At 43.9% G+C, this 23,236-nt stretch overlaps 1 protein-coding gene across 3 annotated transcripts in view; it reads left to right on the forward strand.

Moving 5' to 3' along the window:
• Positions 1-11,680: 11,680 nt before the first annotated feature.
• LOC147891260 (Nucleotide-diphospho-sugar transferases superfamily protein) overlaps positions 11,681-23,236 on the forward strand; it is a 53,427-nt gene continuing 41,871 nt past the window's right edge. Inside the window, exons 1-5 of one of the 3 annotated variants that reach the window (XM_087389299.1) lie at positions 11,681-11,835; positions 11,867-12,013; positions 21,094-21,149; positions 21,221-21,395; positions 21,718-21,819. In XM_087389299.1, coding sequence (XP_087245425.1) covers positions 11,927-12,013; positions 21,094-21,149; positions 21,221-21,395; positions 21,718-21,819 — 420 coding nt within the window. In that variant the 5' untranslated portion in view covers positions 11,681-11,835; positions 11,867-11,926. Of the gene's footprint in view, positions 12,014-20,784; positions 20,890-21,093; positions 21,150-21,220; positions 21,396-21,717; positions 21,820-23,236 lie in introns of those variants that run through there. The other 2 variants (XM_087389298.1, XM_087389300.1) reach the window with 2 other exon arrangements.

The following is a 23,236-nucleotide window of genomic DNA, read 5'->3' on the forward strand; positions in this document are numbered from 1 at the left end:
TCTTCATTGTTAATAGAGTGAGACTCCACTCCAATGCAGCTCAAAATACTACAAACACAAGGGAGAAGAAGAGGTTTTATATGTATAAGAGGGAACGGAAGCTCCAGGACTACTCATAGAGAGAATGAACTAGAGAGAGATGGACTCAAGAGTCTACATAAGAGAATATCTACAAGAGGGAGAGAAGGCTCATGGAAGAGGCTGAGACTAGAGCTATAGCAAAATGAGGCCTAATGGTGGAAGAGATGATGAACAAGAGAGAGGAGGGCTCCTTTTATAGAGATTTCATCACCCTTCATCACCCATATACAATTGCTGCTTGTAGATTCCTTTCCCTATCAATCACATAAGCCCGTATGTCACCATCCATGTCCTTTTTGGCTACTCTTGCCATGTGTCCCATCAAAATATGCTCAAGACTCTTAAAATATTGAGAAATTCAAGAGTCTCCCCACATGGAGCCCATAGGGACCTTCTCTTCCATATGTCCACATCCTCCTTATTCCATATAGGAATTCTAGAAGGATTCTTCTTGACTCCACACTCCTCCACATGCCTTCCACATGCTTGGTATGTGATCTCTCTTATATTATTGGAACACATGGACATGAGCCCACCTCTTTATATGACTCACTCTTACTATTTTCTAAAAACCCTGTAATATCCCATACACAAATAACTCTCACCCCATACCAAGGTATTTATCACTCATACACATGGTATTTACAATGATCCAATTCCACTCATCCTCTCAATCCCATACAATATCTTAGAAAATAGAAATAAGTGAGAGCTTTTAGGCTATCACTTGATACTCAAACTCTTATCAAACATAGAGAAAAACAATACCAATGCCAAATAAAAAATATCAAATTTTGGCATCACACTACCCCACTTGAGCCATTTCTATTGAATCCTTCATTGCTTTAGGATGATCATCGAGATGGGAATGCCACCAAATCTCTATGGCAAATTCTCAAAGAAAGTATGATTTGTGCTTCCCAGACATTGGATTACTTGGGCTTCCTCCCCAGGTACTTGATCACAACTTGTTTCTTCAAGCATAGTATTGGGACTAGTTAACTAGGTTCGTTGAAGAAAATATGCCTAGTCTGAGGAAGGAAAAGATTGACCTAAGTGCAAAGTGAGACCATCTTCCAGTACCATTGGATAGTAGGAAGGAGGTCTATGAGAAGCTAGCCCAGAATCATGCCCTTTGCAATTGAAGTACACCAACAGATTTTAGCAATCTGTACTGTGAATTCGACAGGGTGCAAGCTGCCAATGCCAAATTGTAGGAGTATAAGATAAATGTTGTAGTAGCAGCCAACCTACAACTGTAGAGCACCATAGAATGCTTTAGAAGGCAAGGGTTGACCTGCAATAGGACTAGGCAACACAATAAGAGGATAACACACGGAGAATGCTAGACTCCACTAGACATTGGAAGAGGTTGCAAGCCTAAGGGAAAAAATGCTCACTGGAGGAGAAACTCGAGAAGTTTGCTCAACTACGGTCATTGATTTGACTACTTTAGGCACCCGATGAGCATCTAGCCAAACTGCCCAGGAGACAAGAAGGGGATAATGATGAATCAGCCGCAAGAAACACTAGAGTCTGCCATCTTTTGAAATCAATACCCTAGGTTGGTCCTTCAGAGCAGAGGCCTACAACAACTTCTAACAACACCTCGGGAACTTTTAAATCTAAGGTTGCTACTACACATACCTTGCTATTGCTACATTCAGTGGTCCAAAGTCACTTCAAACAAGGAGTCAAAGTGGGGACTCTGGCCCACACCCTTTTGCGGAGGCAAGCTTGCAAGTCTCTCTTTCGATAGAGCTGAATTTTGAAGTCATCACTTGAACCTCTCGTGAGAAGATTTTTGAAGCCGTGTTTTGGCCAAATATGGTATCCCTGTCGCCCTACTGGTACCCCAAGTTTTATACCAAGTACTCAACCCCAAGCTCCTTCCTATTCATTACAAGGCCTGGCGATAAATCAAACCGGTTGACCCAAATCCTTGTGCTCCACAACAGCCTCCATCAGGGCCTACTTGGTATGGTCACACCCAAAATCTCTATTTATGATCGTGCCATGCGCACCTTTGACCTTTTTGTCTCGGACCAAGCAGCTCATCAACATAGTATATATGAGGCCGAGTGACACCTTATTGCTACTCAGATCTGCGAGCTTCCCTAGCCTACCATGGCGGAGTTACCACATTATTATGGTAACCTCCTAAGGGAAATCAAACGATTACTTAGCACTCACATTATTGAGGCGGTAACTATGCATAATAATATCTGCAACCTATGTAAGGATCTACATATGAGTCACTTCATTTAGGCACTATGTGACTCATTTTGACATTGCCTTAGGTAGTACCCACCCTATTGAGAACCCCATTGCAGAGATTTAGTATATAGGAATCCCAATCAACCTCTAATCGACATCAATCCTCTCTACCCTTGGCCCTCATTGGATCAGCAAGAGAGGTTTAATCCTCCCTCTCCAAGACCATCATCTTTCTGAGCTCTGTCCTCTGATGAAGCTGGGCCATCCATCTACTGCCCCTCCCCATAGAAGATACAGTCTCGCACGGTGACCTTGCGGCCTTAGCCTTTGAACAGCAAGGTTGGTACCAACCAGTCTTGAATCGTGAGGACGTAGTTGAATGAAGTCAAGGCAAGATGTTGGCCCTCAAGCTAGGCCAAACATAGGAGCCTATACGAATGGCACTTGTGGGTGGTGACTAGGTGAGCAATAGCAAACGGTGCATTTGTTAACTTTTAAATGGCAAGCATCAGTACCAAGAAGTGGTGACCCTATGTTTTGAAGTAGAGGTTACCAAACACTAAGGGTGGTAGACCAATGGCAAGGAGCGATTTAGCGAGCCAAGTGTGACAAATACAAAGGCGGCTTTGTAGTAGACTTAGCGTTGTAACAAGGAGTAGGGAGCAGAGCGTTGTAACAAGAAGCATTGTACTTCATACTCTCCCTCTCACCTAGCTTGTAGATTACAAATTTTTATACTAAGTGTGCACGAAAATCCGAGGCAACTTGGTTGTAACATATTTCTTTAATATACAAGTATGGTTTTCCTTGCTTTTTTCTATGTTGTATATGCTCCTTGTGGTGCTATACTTCCTAACTATTAAGAACTCAGTCCCCCATCATCATACGATTTTCCCTTCAATAGAAACCTTGACCTTTGAGGTATCTTGTTGACATCTATTTGGTCACCCTCGAGCATGAACAATCGACACTTTTAAGGATTGCAAGAGCAAGTATCTTCACCCAAGCATTGCACAAGATTGGGCTAATCACGACCACCTAGCACCTGTAAGTTAACTCGTTGAGAGTGAGCAAACCAGATCATCAACAACAGGGAGGGGGTCTTTTTGGGGGTCAATGTGTATCCCCTCTTTCATAGCCATAGATTAAGAGTATTCATGTTTGTCTCTCAAGTTAGGAGGCTTAGTGTGTATCTCCGTCTTCGACCATGAGATAAAATTAATATGATTTTCCAAAAAAAAAACAAGGGTACCTAGCCCTAGCTTTTTTTTAAAGTAACCTATACTTTGAGAAGCTAAACCTACTTAAAAGCATAGGTTAATTGGATGATGCAAGCCAAAACTAATGGATAAATTAGGAGGGATAACTATTCCTTACCTACACACAATTTGTAATGGCAACAAACCATACATCTAAACAGCACTATTCATTTTAAAGAATTGAGGAGGGGATGAGGAAAGGGACATACCTTGAGGATACCCACTCAGAAACTATGAATGTGCATGTAGGGCAGTAATAAGTGTACATTTCCTTTTTTACAGTAAATTTGAATAGGTCCCCCCAATTTAAATATGAGGTAATAACAATTTTGTGAGGTTGCGCATTTATCATAAGAGAGAATAACAAAACGTGTGTCAATTTCATAAGGGGTATGTTACAAGATATACATGAGTGTTTATATCATTTGATTGAGTGCACATGATAGGGGCACTTTTTAATAGTGGGACCTATAGCTTGCGAGGAGTGGAGGGAGGGTAAAGAGGTGAGGGGTGTTGGTAAGCCCCCTCCAATGCCTTTCCTCCCATGGTGGGATGAGGACATCCAAGAGGAGAGGGAAGCATTGTCGGTGAAGAAAATGCGTGAAAACCCCGAGCAACAGCCAACCTAGAGCAAAAAAAACTAGTTCTCTCCTCTCCTTGATGAAGCAGATGAATTCTAAATTTGGGAAATCAGGTAAGCCACAAACCAAGAAGAATTTCTTATGGACAAATAAAAACAATGATGATTCACTATCTTGCAGGATATGGAGCATTTGTTGGGACTTTGAATGATACTCTAGATGCAATTAACTTGAAGATTGCAAAGTCAGAACGAAGATGATTCTCTCCATTTGATCTTTGAAGGATTTGTCTTCTTTTCCTTGCCTTTCTTACCCTTATCTTTCTACTTAGAGCATTGCGGTTTGCCACTGGTAGGCTGGGTGTTAGATGTCACCTGGTTAGCAGACACTTGGCAATTCTTGCCATTGATCCAACAATTAGTTTTGTCATGCCCAAACTTGGTGCAAGTGTTTTAATATTAGGTTTTGCATTCAGTGTGACCACTCCTAGAACACCTATCACACCTTTTTTCATTGCTACTTGGTTTCTCTTGTATCTGTATGCCCAATTCCTTTAGTGCAAGCTTATCTTTCTTTGCTGGTGTTTCTTCGGTATCATTGTCAACATCTTTCTTCTTTTTCTTGTCTTTTAGTTCTTTGCTCTTTTTAGGAGAGCTATAGCTCGGTCAAGCAACTCTTCATATGTCTTAGTGGGATTGACTATCGCCAGTTTACACAAGTCCACCTATGTGCATGTTGTAATTAGCCAGGCTCTCATAGACTTGTCATCTAGTACAATAGTCAACTAATTGATAAGACTTCACATATGAAGTACAAAGTCTTGGATGGACTCTTCCTTGTTTTGTTTTAGCTCACTCAGCTTTGTGCAAACATCTTCCTCATTGATCTCCTGTCTCGTAGGAATGCTTCTGACAAGCATACCAATCATGAAAAAACCTAATTGATAAAAGCTCGCATCGAAAATACAAAGTCTCGTATGGACTGTGTTCCTTGCTTTGTTTTAGCTCATTTAGCTTTGTGCAAACATCTTCCTCATTGATCTCCTTTTTGAATCGTTAGAGGAATGCTTCTGACATAGCAAACCAATCAGGAAAATACCCAATTGGAAATTGGTTGAACTACCTCTTTGCATTTTTTATTAAAGTACACAGAAAATAATCCATGTATTCTTCATCTGTTGTGGCACCATTTATATGACAAACTTGCAATAAAATTTGAAGATGATTGTATGGGTCTTCGTCATCATCAATACCCTTGAAATTCTAAAATTTTACCTTGATGTTTGAGTAGGTCTTGGATTCCTCTAACACGCAACTGGTCCGTAGGAAGACTTTTAGGCCTTAATGGTGCAAGTCCATCTATACTAGTAGGTTGAATGGGTTTTTTGTCCACGTTTAAGTACTCAAGCAAATTGCCTTAATGGCTCCGTGTTCACCCCTTCAAGTACTTGGTGGCATCTTTCTCTGTTGAAAGCACATCGTTTTTCGTGTATATAGATTCTTTGGCCATTTACAATGGCTGGTCTCCTTTGATCATGCCCTTCTCCACAAGAGTCTTATGGAATGATGGTCTATCTCGACTCTCTTTGTCCATGGGCATAATCCTCACGCTTGTTTTAATGATCTAGAGAGGAAATGGCCAACTGTTTGAAGTCCATGCTCTCTGTAGAAGTATGCTCTTACTCCATTTTCCATGAGGGGCCTTCATCTACCAGTCTTTTGGAACGCCTGAGCCCATTACCAGTGGTTCATCCTTCTGCCTCAACTTCCACCCCTAGGGTAGCATGGTTGAGTCTCTCTCCTCACACTCTATGCTCTTGTTAATTAGTCGATGCATCTGCCAGCCTCGTGCGGGAGTCACGACTTTGGTTTTGAGACAACACTAGTTCTCATGGTTGGATGTAGCCAATTCCTTTGGCTCATGAACTTTTTGCGCTTGGCCACGTATGTTCATTTTCTCTTCGAACATGTGTCCATTGGCTAAGTCAGAGAGTAGTCGATTAGCTTTCTGAATACTCTCTATATTCCACACTCCAATCTTCACACACCCCACCAGACTGTGCCACTTGTCTGTAGTTACTCGGAGAAATTTCTTGCAATAGCTCATGATACCCCCTAGCTATTTCAATTCGTCATTAGAGAACATGAACCTCTCAATGACCACTCGATTGGAGGCTTGCTCTCAATTTCCCTAACTAATAGCATGTCATCTTGCAAATCCGATTGACCCCTCCCCAATAGGATCACCAACATTGATGATCTGGTCTGCTCATGCCCGATGGGTTAGCAATATCCTTGGTGCTTGTGAACAGCCCAACTCGGTGCAGTGCTCGGGTGAAGATGCTTGCTTTTGCAATCCATAAGTGCTGATTATGCATGCTCGTCGGGGGTGACAAAACAAGTGTCAACAAGATAACTTGGAGGTCGGGCTTGCTGTTGGAGAGAAGACTATGTGATGATGGGGGACGGACTTCTTAACAGTTAGGAAGTATAGCAGCACAATGTGCATGTACAACATATACAAATTGAAGGAAAACCACATTTGTATATCAAGGAAATCTGTTACAACCAAGCCACCTCAGCTTGTTGTGCACACTCAGTAGAGCAATCCTAATCTAGCAAGTGAGGTGAGAGGGAGAGCATGAAGTACACAATGTAACTCTCTGCTCCCTACTCCCTATTACAACGCTTTTTTAGGTCTACTGCATAACCACCTTCCATAGTAGCCACACTTGGCTTGCTAGATTGCTGGCTCGCCATTGGTCTACCACCCTTAGTTTCCTCTACTTCAAATGCAGGGTGACCGCTTCTTGGTGCCAATGCTCACTATTCAGATATTAATTAACACACCGTTCGCTGTTGCTCGCCTAGTCAACCACCACGAGTGCCACTCATACACACTCTTGTGTTTGGCCTTAACCCGAGGGCCAACAAATGTCGATGGTCTGGTTTGCTCACTCCTGACGAGTCAACTCAAAGGTGATGAACAACCCAGCCCTCTATAGTGCTTAGGTGAAGATGCTTGCTCTTGCAATCCTTAAGTATTGATTGTGTATGCTTAGGGTAACAAAATAGATGTCAACAAGACAACTCAGTAGTCGGGGTTACTATTGAAGGGAAAACCATGTGATGTGATGGGGACCAAGTTCTTAGTAGTTAGGGAGTATATCACCACAATGAGCATACAAAACATAGACAAATGGCAAGAAAACTACACTCGTATATTAAAGAAATCTGTTACAACCAAGCCACCTTGGCTTGTAGTGCACACTCAGTAGCAAACTTCCTAACCTAGCAAGCCAGGTGAGTGGAAGAGTGTGAAGTACACAATGTCACTCTCTACTCCCTACTCCATGTTACAACATATTTCTAACTCTACTGCATATCCGTTTTTGTAGTTGCCACACTTGGCTTGCTAGACCACTACTTGCCATTGGTTTATCGCCCTTAGTTTATGGTAACCTCCATTGCAAATGTGGGGTCATCGCTTCTTGGTGTCGGTGCTCACCATTCAGAAGTTAACAAACACACCGTTCGCTATTGCTTGCCCAATCACCACCCACAGGTGCCACTTGTACATGCTAGCCTAGCTTGAGGGCAACACTCCCCTTATTGCTGTGTGAGCATTATGTTTCCCTACATAGGACTTACCCTCCCTTTTGGTTGATGTCCTATGCCCCCCTTTCCTTATCTTTTTTCCCTTACATTTTGTGCTTGTCCACCCCTCCCTCTTTATGAAGTTCCCCCCCACTCTCCCATGTTTAATACAAACCCGACTAGTCCATCTCAATGATGCCCTGCCCATCATCTTAGATTAATTGCTTCCCCTCGCCCTTTTCACCCCTTCAATGAATTAGTGAAAATTTGCCTAAAATTTGGGCTTCTGATTTGTCAAACCATTTGTAAACTAGCCACTTCTGGGGTCACCGAATTCTCCATCCATTCCAACCTTAACCGCTTTTCTTCACGGGTGATATTAGGTGGAAATTGGTGGGAGAAGGGTAGACACTGAGTTGCTCACTAGCTCACGTACTTGGTGCAATTAAAATCTTGCTTTCCTTGGGGTAGAAGGCTTGGAGTGAACATTTCACACGCCCCTAGGGTATCCCAGTGTACCTCTTGGGACCAGTTGGAAACATCACAAATATCCGGCAATGTTGTTGGGTTCATCCATGGGGACATGCATGTGGACAATTAAAATATCCAAAAGGTGGTGTGAAGGGATGCTGTCCTTGTTAGCAAAAAGGAGGGAAGGGGCCAACAGACATTGAGATAAAAGATCTATGCTGTTGCCCACTCCATGGCCAACTCCTCCAACTCCAACACCATTCCATCTCTTCCAACTGCTACACCAATCATAGGTTGGTGACCTTTTGGGATATGATTGGGGATCACGTTACCTCAATCCTATAGGGTTTTTGGAACTCCATGCCTGACTCACTTACAGAAGGTCTATATATCTAATCCCCAAAGGAGGGTGCAGAAATTTACTATCACAACGGAGACCTATCACTTTCTTGGGCACTTGCTATAAAATCCTTGAAAAAGCAATTAGTTTGTGTTTGTATCCCATACGACTAGATCTTATTCATGATACAAAGGCAGGATTTGTTTATGGCAAAAGCATTTTTGATCATATATTCTTTTTTTGGGAAGCTTTTGAGTGGGCCATGCAGAGTGGACAAAAGATAGCCATTCTACTACTGGACTTTGAAAAAGCATATGATAGGGTAGATTGAGATTTCTTGGAGGGAAACCTTGATCATTTTAGGTTTTCAGATGCATGGATCAGAAGGGTTTCAGCCTTGTACAGATCAGCCCACAATCGGGTACTTATATGAGGGGCAAGGGAAGATAGATTTCAGATTTCTAGATCAGTCCGTCAGGGATGCCCTCTTGCCCCTTTTCTTTTCCTATTTGTGGTTGAGGATATGAGCATTTTTCTCAGATCTCGAGCTGACATTCTTGGGCTCAGCCTACCACTCAGATAGGAGGAGGACATCGTCGATTGTGAGCTAGCAGATGATACTGCTATTTTCTTGGCGGCCACCCCTCATATTCTTACTTCTTTCAGGATAGCCTTGGACTTGTTTTGTATTGCAACACATGCTCACATTAATTGGAACAAGTCCAGTGGCTTTTGGATCAGTGAGACGATGGGGTTGATTTGGGCTTCACTTGGACTCGGAGGGGTGTGTCAGTTAGATACTTAGGATGCCAGGTCAGAATGGGTATCTCTTCGCTGCGTCAATTTGATCTAGTGTTGGAGAGTATTAGGAGGAAACTCCTTTTCTCGAGTTCAGCCAGGTTGGACCTTGCATCTAGGGTGGTGGTTGTCAACCAAGTTTTGCAGGCCATGACTTGGTATGTTTGCTCTTGTTGGTGCAACTCCATGGAATGCATCACTCAGCTCATAAGGCCTATAAAGATTTTCTAATGGAGTGGGCTAGATGGCACATAAGACACTATTGCTAGGTGGCTTGGGAGGCCTTGATCCTTCCCATGCAGGAGGGGGGTCTCAACATCATAGACAATGCAAGGCCTTGCTTTGCAAGTTTGTGGTTAGAGGTTTTTTGCATGGGGATGAGCCATGGATTTTTTTTTCATTTTGTGCATTTGGATATGCAAACCTTCCTCAGGTGGAGACTGGATGGACAACACCAGATGGATTTTCACTTTAGCCCACCATCTCAGATCTCCTTCCTCCCCGCTTATGCTTGCTATTCTAAAAGCTTGGTCAAGCTTTAAAAATACCTTTCGGAAAAGTTCCTCCCTCCTCTCTCGAAGAGATTGACAGTCAGCCTCTCATGTGGAATGATTGTATACTTGATGAGCATGGTAGGCAACGTGGTTTGTCTCATTATATGTAGTGGCCCAAGTGCAAAAGAGGCCTTGCCACTTCTGCAAGTTATTGGAAAGCCTTCAAAAGGCTTCTAGAAGATCGTCAACAACAATTGGTCAGTCACTTCGAAGGAAGTGCAGGGAGGATACTTCAGCTTTACCCCATGATTGGGTGGTTACTGATGATAGGCTTGTGGTTTGTTCACTTTGGATGGGGTTCTTTTTGAGGACATGTACTCCTCTTCAGGTCACTGCTTTCTTGGGGGCATAGGAGGATGCCTTAGTCTTTGATGTATAGTGAGGTGGTAGGCTGTCTATTTCCTCAGATGATATTCTTTTGGGCATGCCTTTCAACCTCTCAGGATCATATGCTATGTGGAACAGGGCAAGGACTCTACTTGGCATATACATCTGAGCCCTCATCTTTTTATTTCGAGTTCATGGAGGTTGTGGCTCTATGGAGGAGTCCCCATAAAGTATCTTCAATGGGACCCCGGAGAGTGGGAATGGATTGTTGCAGGGAACCAAGAGAGGAGTCTTGCTTTTTTTGGTTACACAATCAGCAACGCCAAAAGATTCCAGATTAGTTGTAGAGGTTGGAGACCATCCATAGCCCCTATTTGGGAGGGTTATCAAGTATAACCTGATTTGCAGAGAGTCTTTTGGAGAAGGCTCTGGAAATCCTAAAGAAATAGAAAGAGTACTTTATTTTTTTGGCTTTCTATACATGGAGGGATTGCAGTGAGCAGGTGGAGATCTAGGTTTGGGGGCAGACTCCACTTGTCCTAGGTGCTTGTTTGCAGAGGAGTCGGTTCATCATTGCTTATAGACATGCGAGAATGATTTGGATAGGGGTTGCCAGGATTCTTAACACTTTTAGTCCCTCTCATTTCTTCATGACTTGGGGATCAGTGGCTTGGATCTCTTTGTCAGGACCTTAGATTTTCAATCAGTGGCAAGATGCTTCCTAGGGCTATCTCCATTCGATGACACCTAGTTGAGCCTTGCTCTATGCAGGATGTGCCTATCTCCCGTTATAGACTATTACATGCTGATGTGGATTCTGCTTGGGAGATGCTGGCTAGTAATACTGCTTGGCAGATTTGGAGGGCTAGATGCACAGAGGCCTTAGATGGCCAATATTTGGGCTGATACTATTCACACTCTGATGGCCAGTTGGGTGAGCATGCAGGGGTCCTCTTGGCTAGGTTATATTCCTTACGAAATGGAGGCACTCACCCTTTTTCTCAGAGATTTCATCAGGGTTGAGGTGGCATTTTCAGCCTCAATCTTGTTTCTCTCCAGCTCATTCTGAGTTTTTCTAGGGTGTTTTTGCTTATGTCTTGCATGATGTATTTCCGCTTAGAGCTTGCTCACGCAAGTTTCTTTCATACTTAATAGAAGTATCTTTTATGGAAAAAAAAGAAACAAGGTGAATGATAATAAATCATTTGTAAGGCGTGCCCGAGATCCAAATAGCAAAAGAGGGCCAAAGATGATGAATGTGAGAGAGAGAGAGAGAGAGAAAAGTGGGGGGGGAGGGGCTAAAAATGTTGGGGGACAGTCCCTAAAAAACGTCGCCAAATTGAATTAAAAAATAATCATGTATTTTCGTTTCTACTGAGTGTTGCCTTCATGGTGGCAGGCCAAAAAAGCAGAAAAGAATCAGCACAGATGTTCAAGAGGTTCACATGAGCCGCCCACCCGCCGCGGCGGAGGAGGAAATAGAATTGGAGTATTGAGGCAACTAAATTTAAAGTACTAAGGAAGCTTCACGTTCTCCCGCCTGCAACCGGGAATATGATTTTTGCATCAAAAAAGATGATTCTATAGTCTTTTGCAGCTGTCAAACATAAGCATTCCCTCCTGGAATTGCCCTCCCAGCGCACATTCCCTCCTCCTGTTCCTTTCGCGTTCCCTCCAGCTCTCAGTCTCTTCCTCGTCAGCTATGAGTCTCGTTCACAGCGTCGATCTGTGGCTCGCTTGGGCATTTGCCCTCTGTTCCCACCCCGTCGGCGTCGCTATCCAGTTGCAGGTGCGCTTTCTCACTTTGTGAGCGGAATCTGAGCTCCTGGTTTCTACTCTGAAGGCCTTTGTTTTTGAAGCCTATACTTTTAAGACCGGCCATGGTCAAATCGTTGTAGGATGATTGCTGATCTCATCCCAAAGAGCAGAGCAGTTAGCAAAACGCTTTAGATGTCAAAATTTTGATGCACTTTAGTAGCTTATGAGCCCTGGCTGAAGCTACATGACGGATCCCACTGCAAGGGCTATAACTGTAGGCCCTGAGGCTGAGGCTGAACTGACTGCTGCGAGGCTGGAGCTGTGTCCATGGAAGGACTGGGCAAGGAGCTGTTGAGGTTACATGGGGAGCTACTGCATCTGTTGGAGCTGCTACGATGTGGGTCAGAGGAGCTGTGGATGAAGATGGACCTGCTATGGATGTTGAGGCTGAGTTGTTGGTCCAAGGGATGGGACTGAGGCACCATTCTGTTGGAGCTAAGTCTAGGTAAGCTGAAGGGACTGTTGCTACACCGGAAGATCCAAAAATGAGAGATGGGTTTTATAGGAATAGGGCTGCCGACTGGCTGACTAGGTTGGTCAACTCCGAGTGTCGACCAGGTTGGTCAAAAGTCAACACATTGACTTTCGTTGGAAAAGTCAACTCTGTGTTTTTTGACCTGCTTTGTCTTGTCACTTCTGTACTGTTTGATCTCTCTTGCTATGTTGCTGATGTGGCAGCATGTGAAAGGAGTATGACGTGGGTTGTGGATACCCATAACATCCCCTTCTACCGAAACTGATAGAGGGCAAAGGTGTAAACCCTTATACATGGACTGCTGGAACCTGTGGCTGGTGCCGAGTCATCAACAGACTGGCTACTGATTGCCTGTGACCCATGGGTCGATTTGGGAACCATCAAAAGTACCCGAGACTTCTCGATTGGATCCCGAACTGTAATGGTGCGGTCTTGCCACCTAACAACTGCTATGTGATTGGCAAGCCATGGCAAACCAACGATGATGTTAGCTAGGCCTAATTGGGCGACAATGAATGCACGCTTCTCTGTCATTTCACTGATGCAAAGCTTGAAATCTAGGGCTTCTGAGCTGGCGCTAATTGAGTGCTGAGCTGTACTAAACTCACTATGAAGCTGAAACACCAAACGTGATTGTACTTTGGGAAGATAAAGCTGGGTTGCTACTGTGGTGTTGAGCAAATCGGCTGAGCTTCTTCCATAAAAAAGAAATCGCACTGCTGTTGTTGCAACTGCATCATGTCGATGCCGTCATTGGGGGATTTGTCTTGTTGTACTGCTGATGTGGCAGCACGTGAAAGGAGTATTCCATGGGCTGTGGATGCCCATGACATACATCTTGGGCCCATTTCTCTCTCTTCCTTGAGGTTAGTAGTGCTATGCTAGAATAGACTTGGCCACCCCGCATTAGTATTTGCTTCAAGTTTTTGAAGGGAGTGATGAATTTTGTCTGATCTGATCAGATCGAGTTTTAAGCAGTATTTCTATATATTTTACTCACTTGGTATATATAGACTATCTTGCCTTCAACACTTGTGCATAATGACTAGGCTGCAAAGATAACAGAATGAGCAGCAGCCAGCTACGAGAGATTATGGCTCTGATTTTAGGAACTAACTTTGGGCATTGAACTTCAGTTGATGGATCAAGACAAGAGACGGAATGATTTGTCATGAGACCGAGGTCAATCATTAAGTTAGGCGTTGTTGTGTCATGGAGCACTCTCCATCATTCTTCTTAAGACAGCTATGCACCTCTACACTAAGTCACAGGTTTGAATCTTTGACACTATCCTGGTCTGTGGGTCACATCATTTGGATGCAACAGGTCTGCACGTCTGAGAAGACGGGCACCATTTTGGTTCAATGGCATCCAAAAGAATGAGCACACATGAGTATAACAACAAGGCATAGCTTTTACTTTGCCATATCTCTAGCATTGACCTTCCTCCACCTTCTCTGTTCTTCACATCATCTAAGGCCTTGCAAGATCTTCCTGTCCACATCCCAAAGGCGTAAATCTTCCTTAGGGTCTTCTTTTCCGAAATGCTCCTTAGATGCTTAGTGGATAGTAAGCTGAGATATCTTGACAAAACATGGTGTGGGTTCTTCTCTTTCTTATGTGTTAAACAATGTGGGTGCATTTCTTGTGTTGGTTGTCTTTGGCCCATTTTGGGTATTAGTGTTGGGGTAAAGGCACATTGCCACCCCTTTATTAAAGTTAAGACATCTATGACTGTCTTAAGACAGTCATAGGATAAAACCTAATCCTAATAAAACTAATGAGTTTGTGGTGTGGCTCATCACTTCACACCCGCACATTTGAGTCTTCTCTCTCTCTCACTCTCCCCCTCTTGCTCTTCTTCCCCCTTCAGGCCCTTCAACTGGTATCAGAGCCTACCTCTCCTACTCTCCCTACTCCACTCCCTACCCTAGCCTAACCACCCCCTCAACGAACTCCTCAACCTAGCATCTGCAGCAGGGCCAGGCGGCGCTGAACAGCGCCAGCAGCTGCAACAGCAGCTGCTAGCTGCTACAGCTGCGAGCAGGCAGGGCGGCAGCGCATCGAGCAAGCAGGGCGGCAGCGCATCGAGCAGGGCAGGGCGGCGCAGCAGCGCGCCACTTCGCAGGGGGCAGCGCATCGCGCAGGCGCAGGTGCAGGCTCCTTTCGCGCGTCGTACATCTGTACGGCCGTACATTCGTACGTTGGCCGTACATCCGTACGGACGGCCCTGTGCCATACATCCGTACGGACTATCGTACTGTACGCTGACAGGCCCTTCAACTGAGCAGGGAGCTGCTTCCGATTTTTGCAGCAGGGAGGTACATTTTTTTTTTCGGGATCTGTGTCAGAGGATACTTTTCTCCTTGGATCTGGCTTTTGCACAGGTACAGCAAGTACGAAAGTACAACAGGTACAATTTTTGTTTGGGGAAGAAAGAGAGGAGAAAGAGCACTCTGCTCTTCATTCCTCTTGATTCAGGATCATCTTTCAGTTCACAGAACTGTGTTTTCTTGAAAGTACAGCAAGTACCTTCATTTACCTCGTGCTTGAGGAAAAGAGAACCACAGTGTGTGGTTGATTGCACAGTTATTTTGTTCTGGGAAGGTAATGCCTTGATTTTGCAAGAGGACATATGCTTTTACTGGGTTTGAATCTCAGTTTACAGGTGAGCAGATCATAGGGCTTTTGCCCGGCAGGTGATGCTTTGTATGCCTTGAGGCAGTGTGGTGCCAGAGAGCACACATTTGTCTTGATTTCCGCAGTGTCGAGGTGACATTTTCTTGCAGGTCACATTTCTTGTGCAAAACTCAGAGAACCTCAGTTGAGCCACGCTTGGCCAGGGCGCATCAAGTTTACTCGGTCCCTAACTGTCCATCGTTGACAGTGCTCAAAAGGTTCCTCATTGAGTGTTTGTACGTTGGGATCTGTGTATGTCATTTCTACACAGGACAGTATATGCATTACAGTGTTGGTTGATTTTGTCAGAGAGATTTTCACATTGCATGCTACCTCAGTGTTGAGGTGTTTTTTTCACTTGGTTCAGGTGTCAGATCAAGGGGCTTTTGCCCAGATTTTGCTTGATAGCACTTGGGTCACCGACAGAGATCTTTAGATGCATTTTATCCCCTTGGCAGAAGGGTGATTGCTTGGGATTTATCCCATTTTCTGTTGCAGGTTTTGTGACAGGCTGAAGTGTCATTTTTTTTTTGGGGTGTTTGCCAAGTGGTTTATGCATATTAACTCAGTGCAATACCTCATCTGAGGTGGGAGAAGTGATCAGTATAGCCAGTACAGCAGTGTTTACAGCAGTGTTTGTGCCTTGTCAGCTGATTATGCACTGTTAAGCACTTGTTGAGCAGCTGCAGCATTCTGAAATTACTGTTTATGCCTCTTTGAGCACGGTACAGTGTGTCAGAAGGTACAGTATTTGCAGGGTCATTTACTGTTTTGCTGCAGATTTTCCTGACAGTAAAAAACAGCACTATTGTGAGTGCTCCTGGCTCTTAATAGAGCAGGTTTTTTCAGAGAAATCAGAATTTTTATTCAGTCTTTTTACTTCCAGTGAGTCAGATACTTTCCTTATCTGATATGGCATCAGGGGGAAGTGATTCTTCAATTTTGAACATAAAGAAACTGGAAGGAGCACACAATTATGCATTATGGGCAGAACAATGCTTGAATGTACTTCTATTAAAGAAGATTTCTAAGCCCATAAGGGTGAAGGGTGTCAAGCCATCTGACATGGCAGCTGATGACTGGGAAGAGCTTGATTTGTCCGCAAGGGCAGCTATCATGCTCACTATTTCTGACACTCTTGTGTTCAATGTTCAGGCTGAAAAGACCTCTTATGGTCTATGGCAAAGGCTAGAAGAATTGTATGCCCAAAAGAGCTCAGCCAGTAAGGTTTATTGGTTGAAGAAGCTGGTTGATCTTCGCATGAAGGAAGGTACAGCTATGACCTCACACTTGAGTGAGTTCAATGCCATCTTTACACAGCTGATTGCACAGGGATTGAATCTTGATGAGGAGTTCAAGGCTACTTTCTTGCTGTGTACCCTCCCTGAGAGTTGGGACACTTTCAAGACCACCCTGTCAAATTCGAATGTCACTCTTATTTATGCTGATGTAGAGAGCTCTCTCCTTATGGAGGAAATGAGCAGGAAGAATAATGCGAGCAGCAAGTCTTCAAATGCCTTGCAGGTACAGGATAGAGGCAGGACTCAGCAGAAGGGGAGATCTGCTAGTAAGTCCAAATCCCGCAGTCAGTCCCGTGGCAAAAAGGATATTGAATGCTTTTATTGTGGCAAGAAGGGACATGTGAAGTCTAAGTGCTTCAAGTTCATACGGGATCAGAAAGCCAAGAAAACTGAAACAAAGGATGCAAGAAATGGAAGCAAAGGCAAAGGCAAGGCCAAGGCAGATGACTTGGATGCAGTGAATGTTGCAGCAGAGGACAGTGACAGTGACAGTGACATACATGATGTTTTATGCTCTTCTGCTGTAATAGCACATGCTTTGGTTATTGATGTCCATGACATGCACACCTGGCTCTTGGATTCAGGTGCTTCTTTTCATGTTACTCCTCATAGGGAGTGGTTTACTTCCTACACAGGTACTCATGGAGTTGTTCATCTTGGGAACAACTATGCATGTCAGATTGCAGGGATTGGCAGTATACAGATAGTATTTCCTAATGGACGCATATTCATGCTTGATGGTGTCCGCCATGTGCCGCAAATCAAGAAAAATCTGATTAGCACTGGCTTATTGGATGACAGTGGTTACCACACCACATTTGGGGATTCCAAATGGGTGATTACTGATGGCCAGGCTGTAGTGGCTGAGGGTTTTAAGAGTGATACCTTGTACCCTCTTTATGTTTCCAGTGTGGGTAATCATGTTGTTGCCATAACCGAGTTGCCAAAGGTTTCATTGTGGCATAGTCGGTTGGGACACATGTCTGTTAAAGGAATGCAAGAACTGTCACGTTTGGGTTATCTGCCGTCTCTTTCTTTTTCAGATTTGCCTACTTGTGATCATTGCATATTTGGCAAGCATTCTGTGACTCCTCATAAGAGGAGAACTCCCCAGAATAGAGCACCACTTGATCTAGTGCACACTGATTTGTGTGAGATGCCACAGTTATCACTAGGGGGTGCAAAATATTTTATTACTTTCATTGATGATGCCAAACGCAAAGTGTGGGTCTATTTCTTGAAGCATAAGGGCGATGCCTTAGATGCTTTCAAGAAGTTTGTCGCTCAGGTTGAGAATCGGACAGGTCGCAGGCTGAAATGCCTCAGATCCGATAATGGGGGTGAGTATGTGTCACATGCTTTTGTGCAGTTTTGCTAAGCTAAGGGCATCAAACAGGAACTCACAGCTCCTCATAATGCATCTCAAAATGGTGCAAGTGAGCGGATGAATCGAACTATTCAAGAGAAGGTTCGATGTATGTTGTCTTATGCTGCATTACCCCATGGCTTTTGGGCAGAAGCCGTGCAAACAGCAGTTCACATTATAAACAGGTCGCCAAACAAGGCTTTGGAATTGAAAGTGCCAGAGGAGGTGTGGTCTGGCAAGCCACCTTCATATAAGCACTTACGTGTATTTGGCTGCGAGTGCTTTGCTCATGTACGCAAAGAACTGCGCACCAAACTGGATCCAAAGTCTATCAGATGCATCTTTATGGGTTATGGTGACGAAGGTGAAATGGGGTACAGGTTATGGGATCCCGTTAAACGGAAGATTATACGCAGCAATGATGTCATCTTTAAAGAGGATAGTGTACACAAGGAACCCGTGCAACCTGTGGAATACAGGAGGGTTATTTATGATGATATTGGACAGCAAAGAATGCCCATTTATATGCAGCAGCAGGCTGCTGCAGATAACCCTGTTCAAGAGGGTATACAGGCTGAAAATCAGCGAGATAATTTTGCCAATGATGCACCACTGGATATACCAGCAGATGGGGCTGCAGAACAGCCAGATATGGTGGTACAGCTACCCGTCATGCATGACGAACAGGCTGGACAGCAGCCTAATCCGGAACATTTTGTTAGGAGGAGCTCCCGTGTACAACGGCCTCCTGCCAGGTTTGTTCCAGGAGCCAATAATGTGGCTGATTTTATCATGCTGACAGATTGTGGTGAGCCTTCCAGCTTCAAGGAAGCTATTGGAAGAACAGAGAAAAAGAAGTGGGAGAAAGCCATGCAGTCAGAAATGGACTCCCTACTTCAAAATGATACATGGGACTTGGTGCAGTTACCTGCAGGCAGAAAGGTTTTGCCATGCAAGTGGGTTTACAAAGTCAAAGTGGATTCAAATGCTTTACCGAGGTATAAGGCCAGATTGGTTGCCAAGGAATTTAAGCAGGAGAAGGGCATTGACTTTGATGAGATCTTTTCCCCTGTAGTCAAGATGACTACTTTGAGAGCAGTGTTAGCTCTTGTTGCTCATGACGACATGGTTTATGTCAGATGGATGTGAAGACAGCTTTTCTTCACGGAGATCTCCATGATGAGATCTATATGAGTCAGCCAGAGGGATATGCTGTTAAAGGGAAAGAGCAGCTTGTGTGTAAGCTCAAGAGGAGCTTGTATGGACTCAAGCAGGCGCCAAGAGAATGGTACAAGAAGTTTGATGCCTTCATGCAGTCCCAAGGGTATCATAGGTGTGAGACCGATCATTGCTTGTACACCAAACGGGCAAAGGATGGCAGTTTGATGCTACTCATTCTATATGTGGATGACATGCTTATTGCCAGTAAATCTCAGCATGAGATTAGTGCTTTGAAGAAACAACTGCATAAGTCTTTTGACATGAAAGACTTGGGTGATGCAAATCATATTCTTGGCATGCGGATTACTCGTGACAGGTCCAAGGGACTTTTGTTTCTGTCACAGAAAGAGTACATTGACAAAGTACTGCAGCGCTTTAAAATGGAGGGGGGGAAGTCTATTAGTACCCCGTTGCCTCCACATTTAAAACTCAGCAGTAAGGACAGCCCCAGATCAGATGATGATAAGGCTGAAATGGCCAAGGTTCCGTATGCATCTGCAGTTGGATCTTTGATGTATGCCATGGTTGCCACCCGTCCGGATATTGCTTTTGCGGTGGGAGTCATCAGCAGGTATATGGCAAATCCAGGCAAGAGGCACTGGGAAGCAGTGAAAGGTGTCTTGAGGTATCTCAAGGGTACCAAAGACTTGTGCATATGCTATGGTAGGCAGGATGCATTGGTGCATGGTTTTACAGATTCAGACTATGCAGGGAATGCAGATAATCGGAAGTCTACTACCGGTTATATTTTCACATTTGCAGGAGGTGCTATATCATGGGTGTCTCGGTTGTAGAAATGCATTGCACTGTCAACTACTGAAGCTGAATATGTTGCAGCCACTGAGGCTTGCAAGGAAGCAATATGGCTTACTCGGCTGGTGGGAGACTTGGGCATTACTATGCTGGTTTTGCATTGTGATAGTCAGAGTGCTATCATGTTGGCAAAGAATCCGGTCTTTCATCAGAAGACCAAGCACATAGATGTGAAATATCATTTCATTAGGAAGGTACTGGAAGACAAGCGACTTGAGCTTGTGAAAGTGCATATTGATGATAATCCTGCAGATTTGCTCACTAAGAGCTTGTCTACTGAGCGGTTTGCACATTGCCGCCACATCATGGGATTAGGATGAGACCATTCTTATTTTATGGTCCTGTATACAGTAACTGTATATTGCTGTAATTTTTATTCTTTTCTCCCCTTTAGGCACATTGGCCTTTAGGTGGGAGGTTGTTGGGGTAAAGGCACATTGCCACCCCTTTATTAAAGTTAAGACATCTATGACTGTCTTAAGACAGTCATAGGATAAAACCTAATCCTAATAAAACTAATGAGTTTGTGGTGTGGCTCATCACTTCACACCCGCACATTTGAGTCTTCTCTCTCTCTCACTCTCCCCCTCTTGCTCTTCTTCCCCCTTCAGGCCCTTCAATTAGTGCCCTATCTCATGACAAAAAATATTCTTGCCAGGTCTGGCTGCCTTCTCTTCCCTGGACTGGAAGCTCTTACATTGTTTGACAGATCACTTGAAAAAGAGTTTTGAGAATTGGAGCTTTCATGCAGGCGATTTTTGGCTTCATCTTAATTAATGTTAATGTGTCTTGTCGTTGATTGTTGCTCAACCATGGTTAGAACAAGATGCCATGCTTCCTCTTGCAAAGAGGTAGCCAGTGTTGTACTTCACATCCAACTCTTTAATCGCCCTTCCAGCATTTTGAAAGTGATGGGGCTGAGGGAGACTTTATAGGATCAACATGGAGAAGTTGGAATTTAGAAATGGCAGCACTCGTAGCTTTAGTTTGAGGTGATCACTTTCACTTTTTTTGCAGCTCAGACATGCTGCTAAATGAATTTCTTAAAATTCCCTTCTCTTGTGCATGGTTGGTGTCTTTTTGCAGGCAATCCTATTCAGAAAGAAACAGCCAGAGTAGATCGTTGGATTTCAATGCATTCAACTTCTGTAAATTTATATGGAATATGTGCTGACTTGCTTATGTTGCTTACACAGGGCTGTGCAATATGCTTGTTCCTCGCATTGGGTTGGGCATTTGCTGCCTCTGTAAGGTCGGTAATTACTCTGCCATCTTTTGGGTATGCTTTTTTGTTCTAGCAACCTAATGCCTGGGATCTTGCAGAGGTAGGGAGCTGAAGAGGATCCAGAAGGCAGGGCAGTGCGGGAATAGTTTGGCTTTTCTTTACCCGGATATTAATGACCTGGAGCATTCTGTGCAAGAGAAGCTGCCTCGTGTTTCTGTTGTGATGCCAGTGAAAGGCTGCTCAGAGCACAATTTAAGCAATTGGAAGAGTCAGGTGAGCTTAGGACCAGTTGATATGAGATTGAAACTGTACTATGTTGTGTTTTGAGAGGATGAGTTTGGGCATGTTCCTGGACTCGTCTAGGTATAAGCTTAGGATCAGTTGATAGCGGTCAGGTGCTGATATAATGTGGAAATACCAAGTCTTACAATAAAAGGGTTGACTATCGATCATCCTGGCACACTCAAGCTCTTATGTTGGCAATTTTTAGGCTGCTCAATAAAATAGTTAGATCAGCAGTTAATGAATTGCCTGAAAATGGGGGAATCTGGACTCAAGTGCTTAGACACAATTGTACTTTTTTTGTGTGTACCAGGTAATCTCTCTTTATGGGGGACCAGTGGAATTTTTGTTTGTTGTTGAGAGTAAAGATGATCCAGCATATGAAGCCTTATCAAAGTTGCTACTGGAATGGCAGGTCAGCTCAACCCACTACTTCTGCTCACCCTGCTTTCTAGTGTGATAATTTCAAGGTCCCAGTTCAATTGCAGTGTGGGAAGCGGCTTTAGGGATGCGTGTATATGGTAGGATGAGCTTCAGAAAATGTAGTAAGATGGTCTTCATCTAGTAATGGATGGGCCTGGTATGCTAGTGATGGGTTAGGCTTGGTTGTTATGGGCTTCTGCTCACCCTGCTTTCTAGTGTGATAATTTCAAGGTCCCAGTTCAATTGCAGTGTGGGAAGCGGCTTTAGGGATGCGTGTATATGGTAGGATGAGCTTCAGAAAATGTAGTAAGATGGTCTTCATCTAGTAATGGATGGGCCTGGTATGCTAGTGATGGGTTAGGCTTGGTTGTTATGGGGTAATTCACATAGAGGAGTATTGAGGGCCAAGGTGTGCACCATGTAGGGCAGCCCCTCTATGAATTACTATGCTTTGATCGTTCATAATTGTCATGCACTACCCTCCAGCTTTTGGCCTCCTCACTTTTGACTTACCTACTGTTTTCAGCTACGTCACCTCAGTATCATTCCAGATGTAGTCTTTCTCCTCTTCTCTCTCTTCTGGCTTCACTTGCTGTTTTTCTACGATTTGTCTTCCTTTTGATTGAATTAAAGTTCCCTTTTATCTATAAGAACTTTGGAGATAAGATAAGCAAGGGAGAGCGGGACCGTGAAGAGGAGGAAAGAGTGAGAGGGTGTGCACAGGTGAGGCTTGAGGTTTCAGTAGGAAGGAACACATACAGTGAATAAATTGGAGTAGCTTTGGAGAATTCCTCATTTATTATGAATCAAAGACATCCCAGTGGTAGGATTAACCGCTACTAATTTTCTGTCCATTTTTCGCTAAAGAAAAATCCCCCACACCATGTACAAGGTAAGGTGCATAATGGAGAGCTAATTTAGTTGATAAGAACTGAGGGTACTCTTGTGCAATGCTGTCTGACTCTTTGGGATTCTCAATATCTTCTAAGCCTTTCTATATGGTTAGAAGCCCTGTCTACTTTTTTGTTGTTGATGGTTCTCAATATCTGGGTGGCTAAGCCTTTCCATAGGAGTAGAACTCCGTGTACGCCTTGTTCTGAAGGACCCTCTCTCTGAAAGCCATGATTTGCTCAGCTTGTGTCCATTTTCATCAATAGGTGGTAGCTCAAAGAAAGCCTATATGTCCAATGTATTGACTTCAACCAAGCTAAATGGAAGAAAGCAACATTATCAGTAGGCAATCACAAGATGAGTCAAATGTATCCCTTACGATCTTTGTCCTTGGTTGTATTGCAAATGTACATCCAGTGTGCTTGGTTGTATCTCTTAAGGTCTTTGTGCTTGGTTGCTTGCTTGTATCTGTCTTCATCAATAGGTGATAGCTCAAAGAAAGCCTGTATGTCCAATGT

Source organism: Dipteris shenzhenensis, chromosome 18, assembly GCF_047967505.1.
Source record: "Dipteris shenzhenensis isolate YYH24624 ecotype China chromosome 18, Dip_SZ_1.0, whole genome shotgun sequence".
NCBI classification, from domain to species: Eukaryota; Viridiplantae; Streptophyta; class Polypodiopsida; order Gleicheniales; family Dipteridaceae; genus Dipteris; species Dipteris shenzhenensis.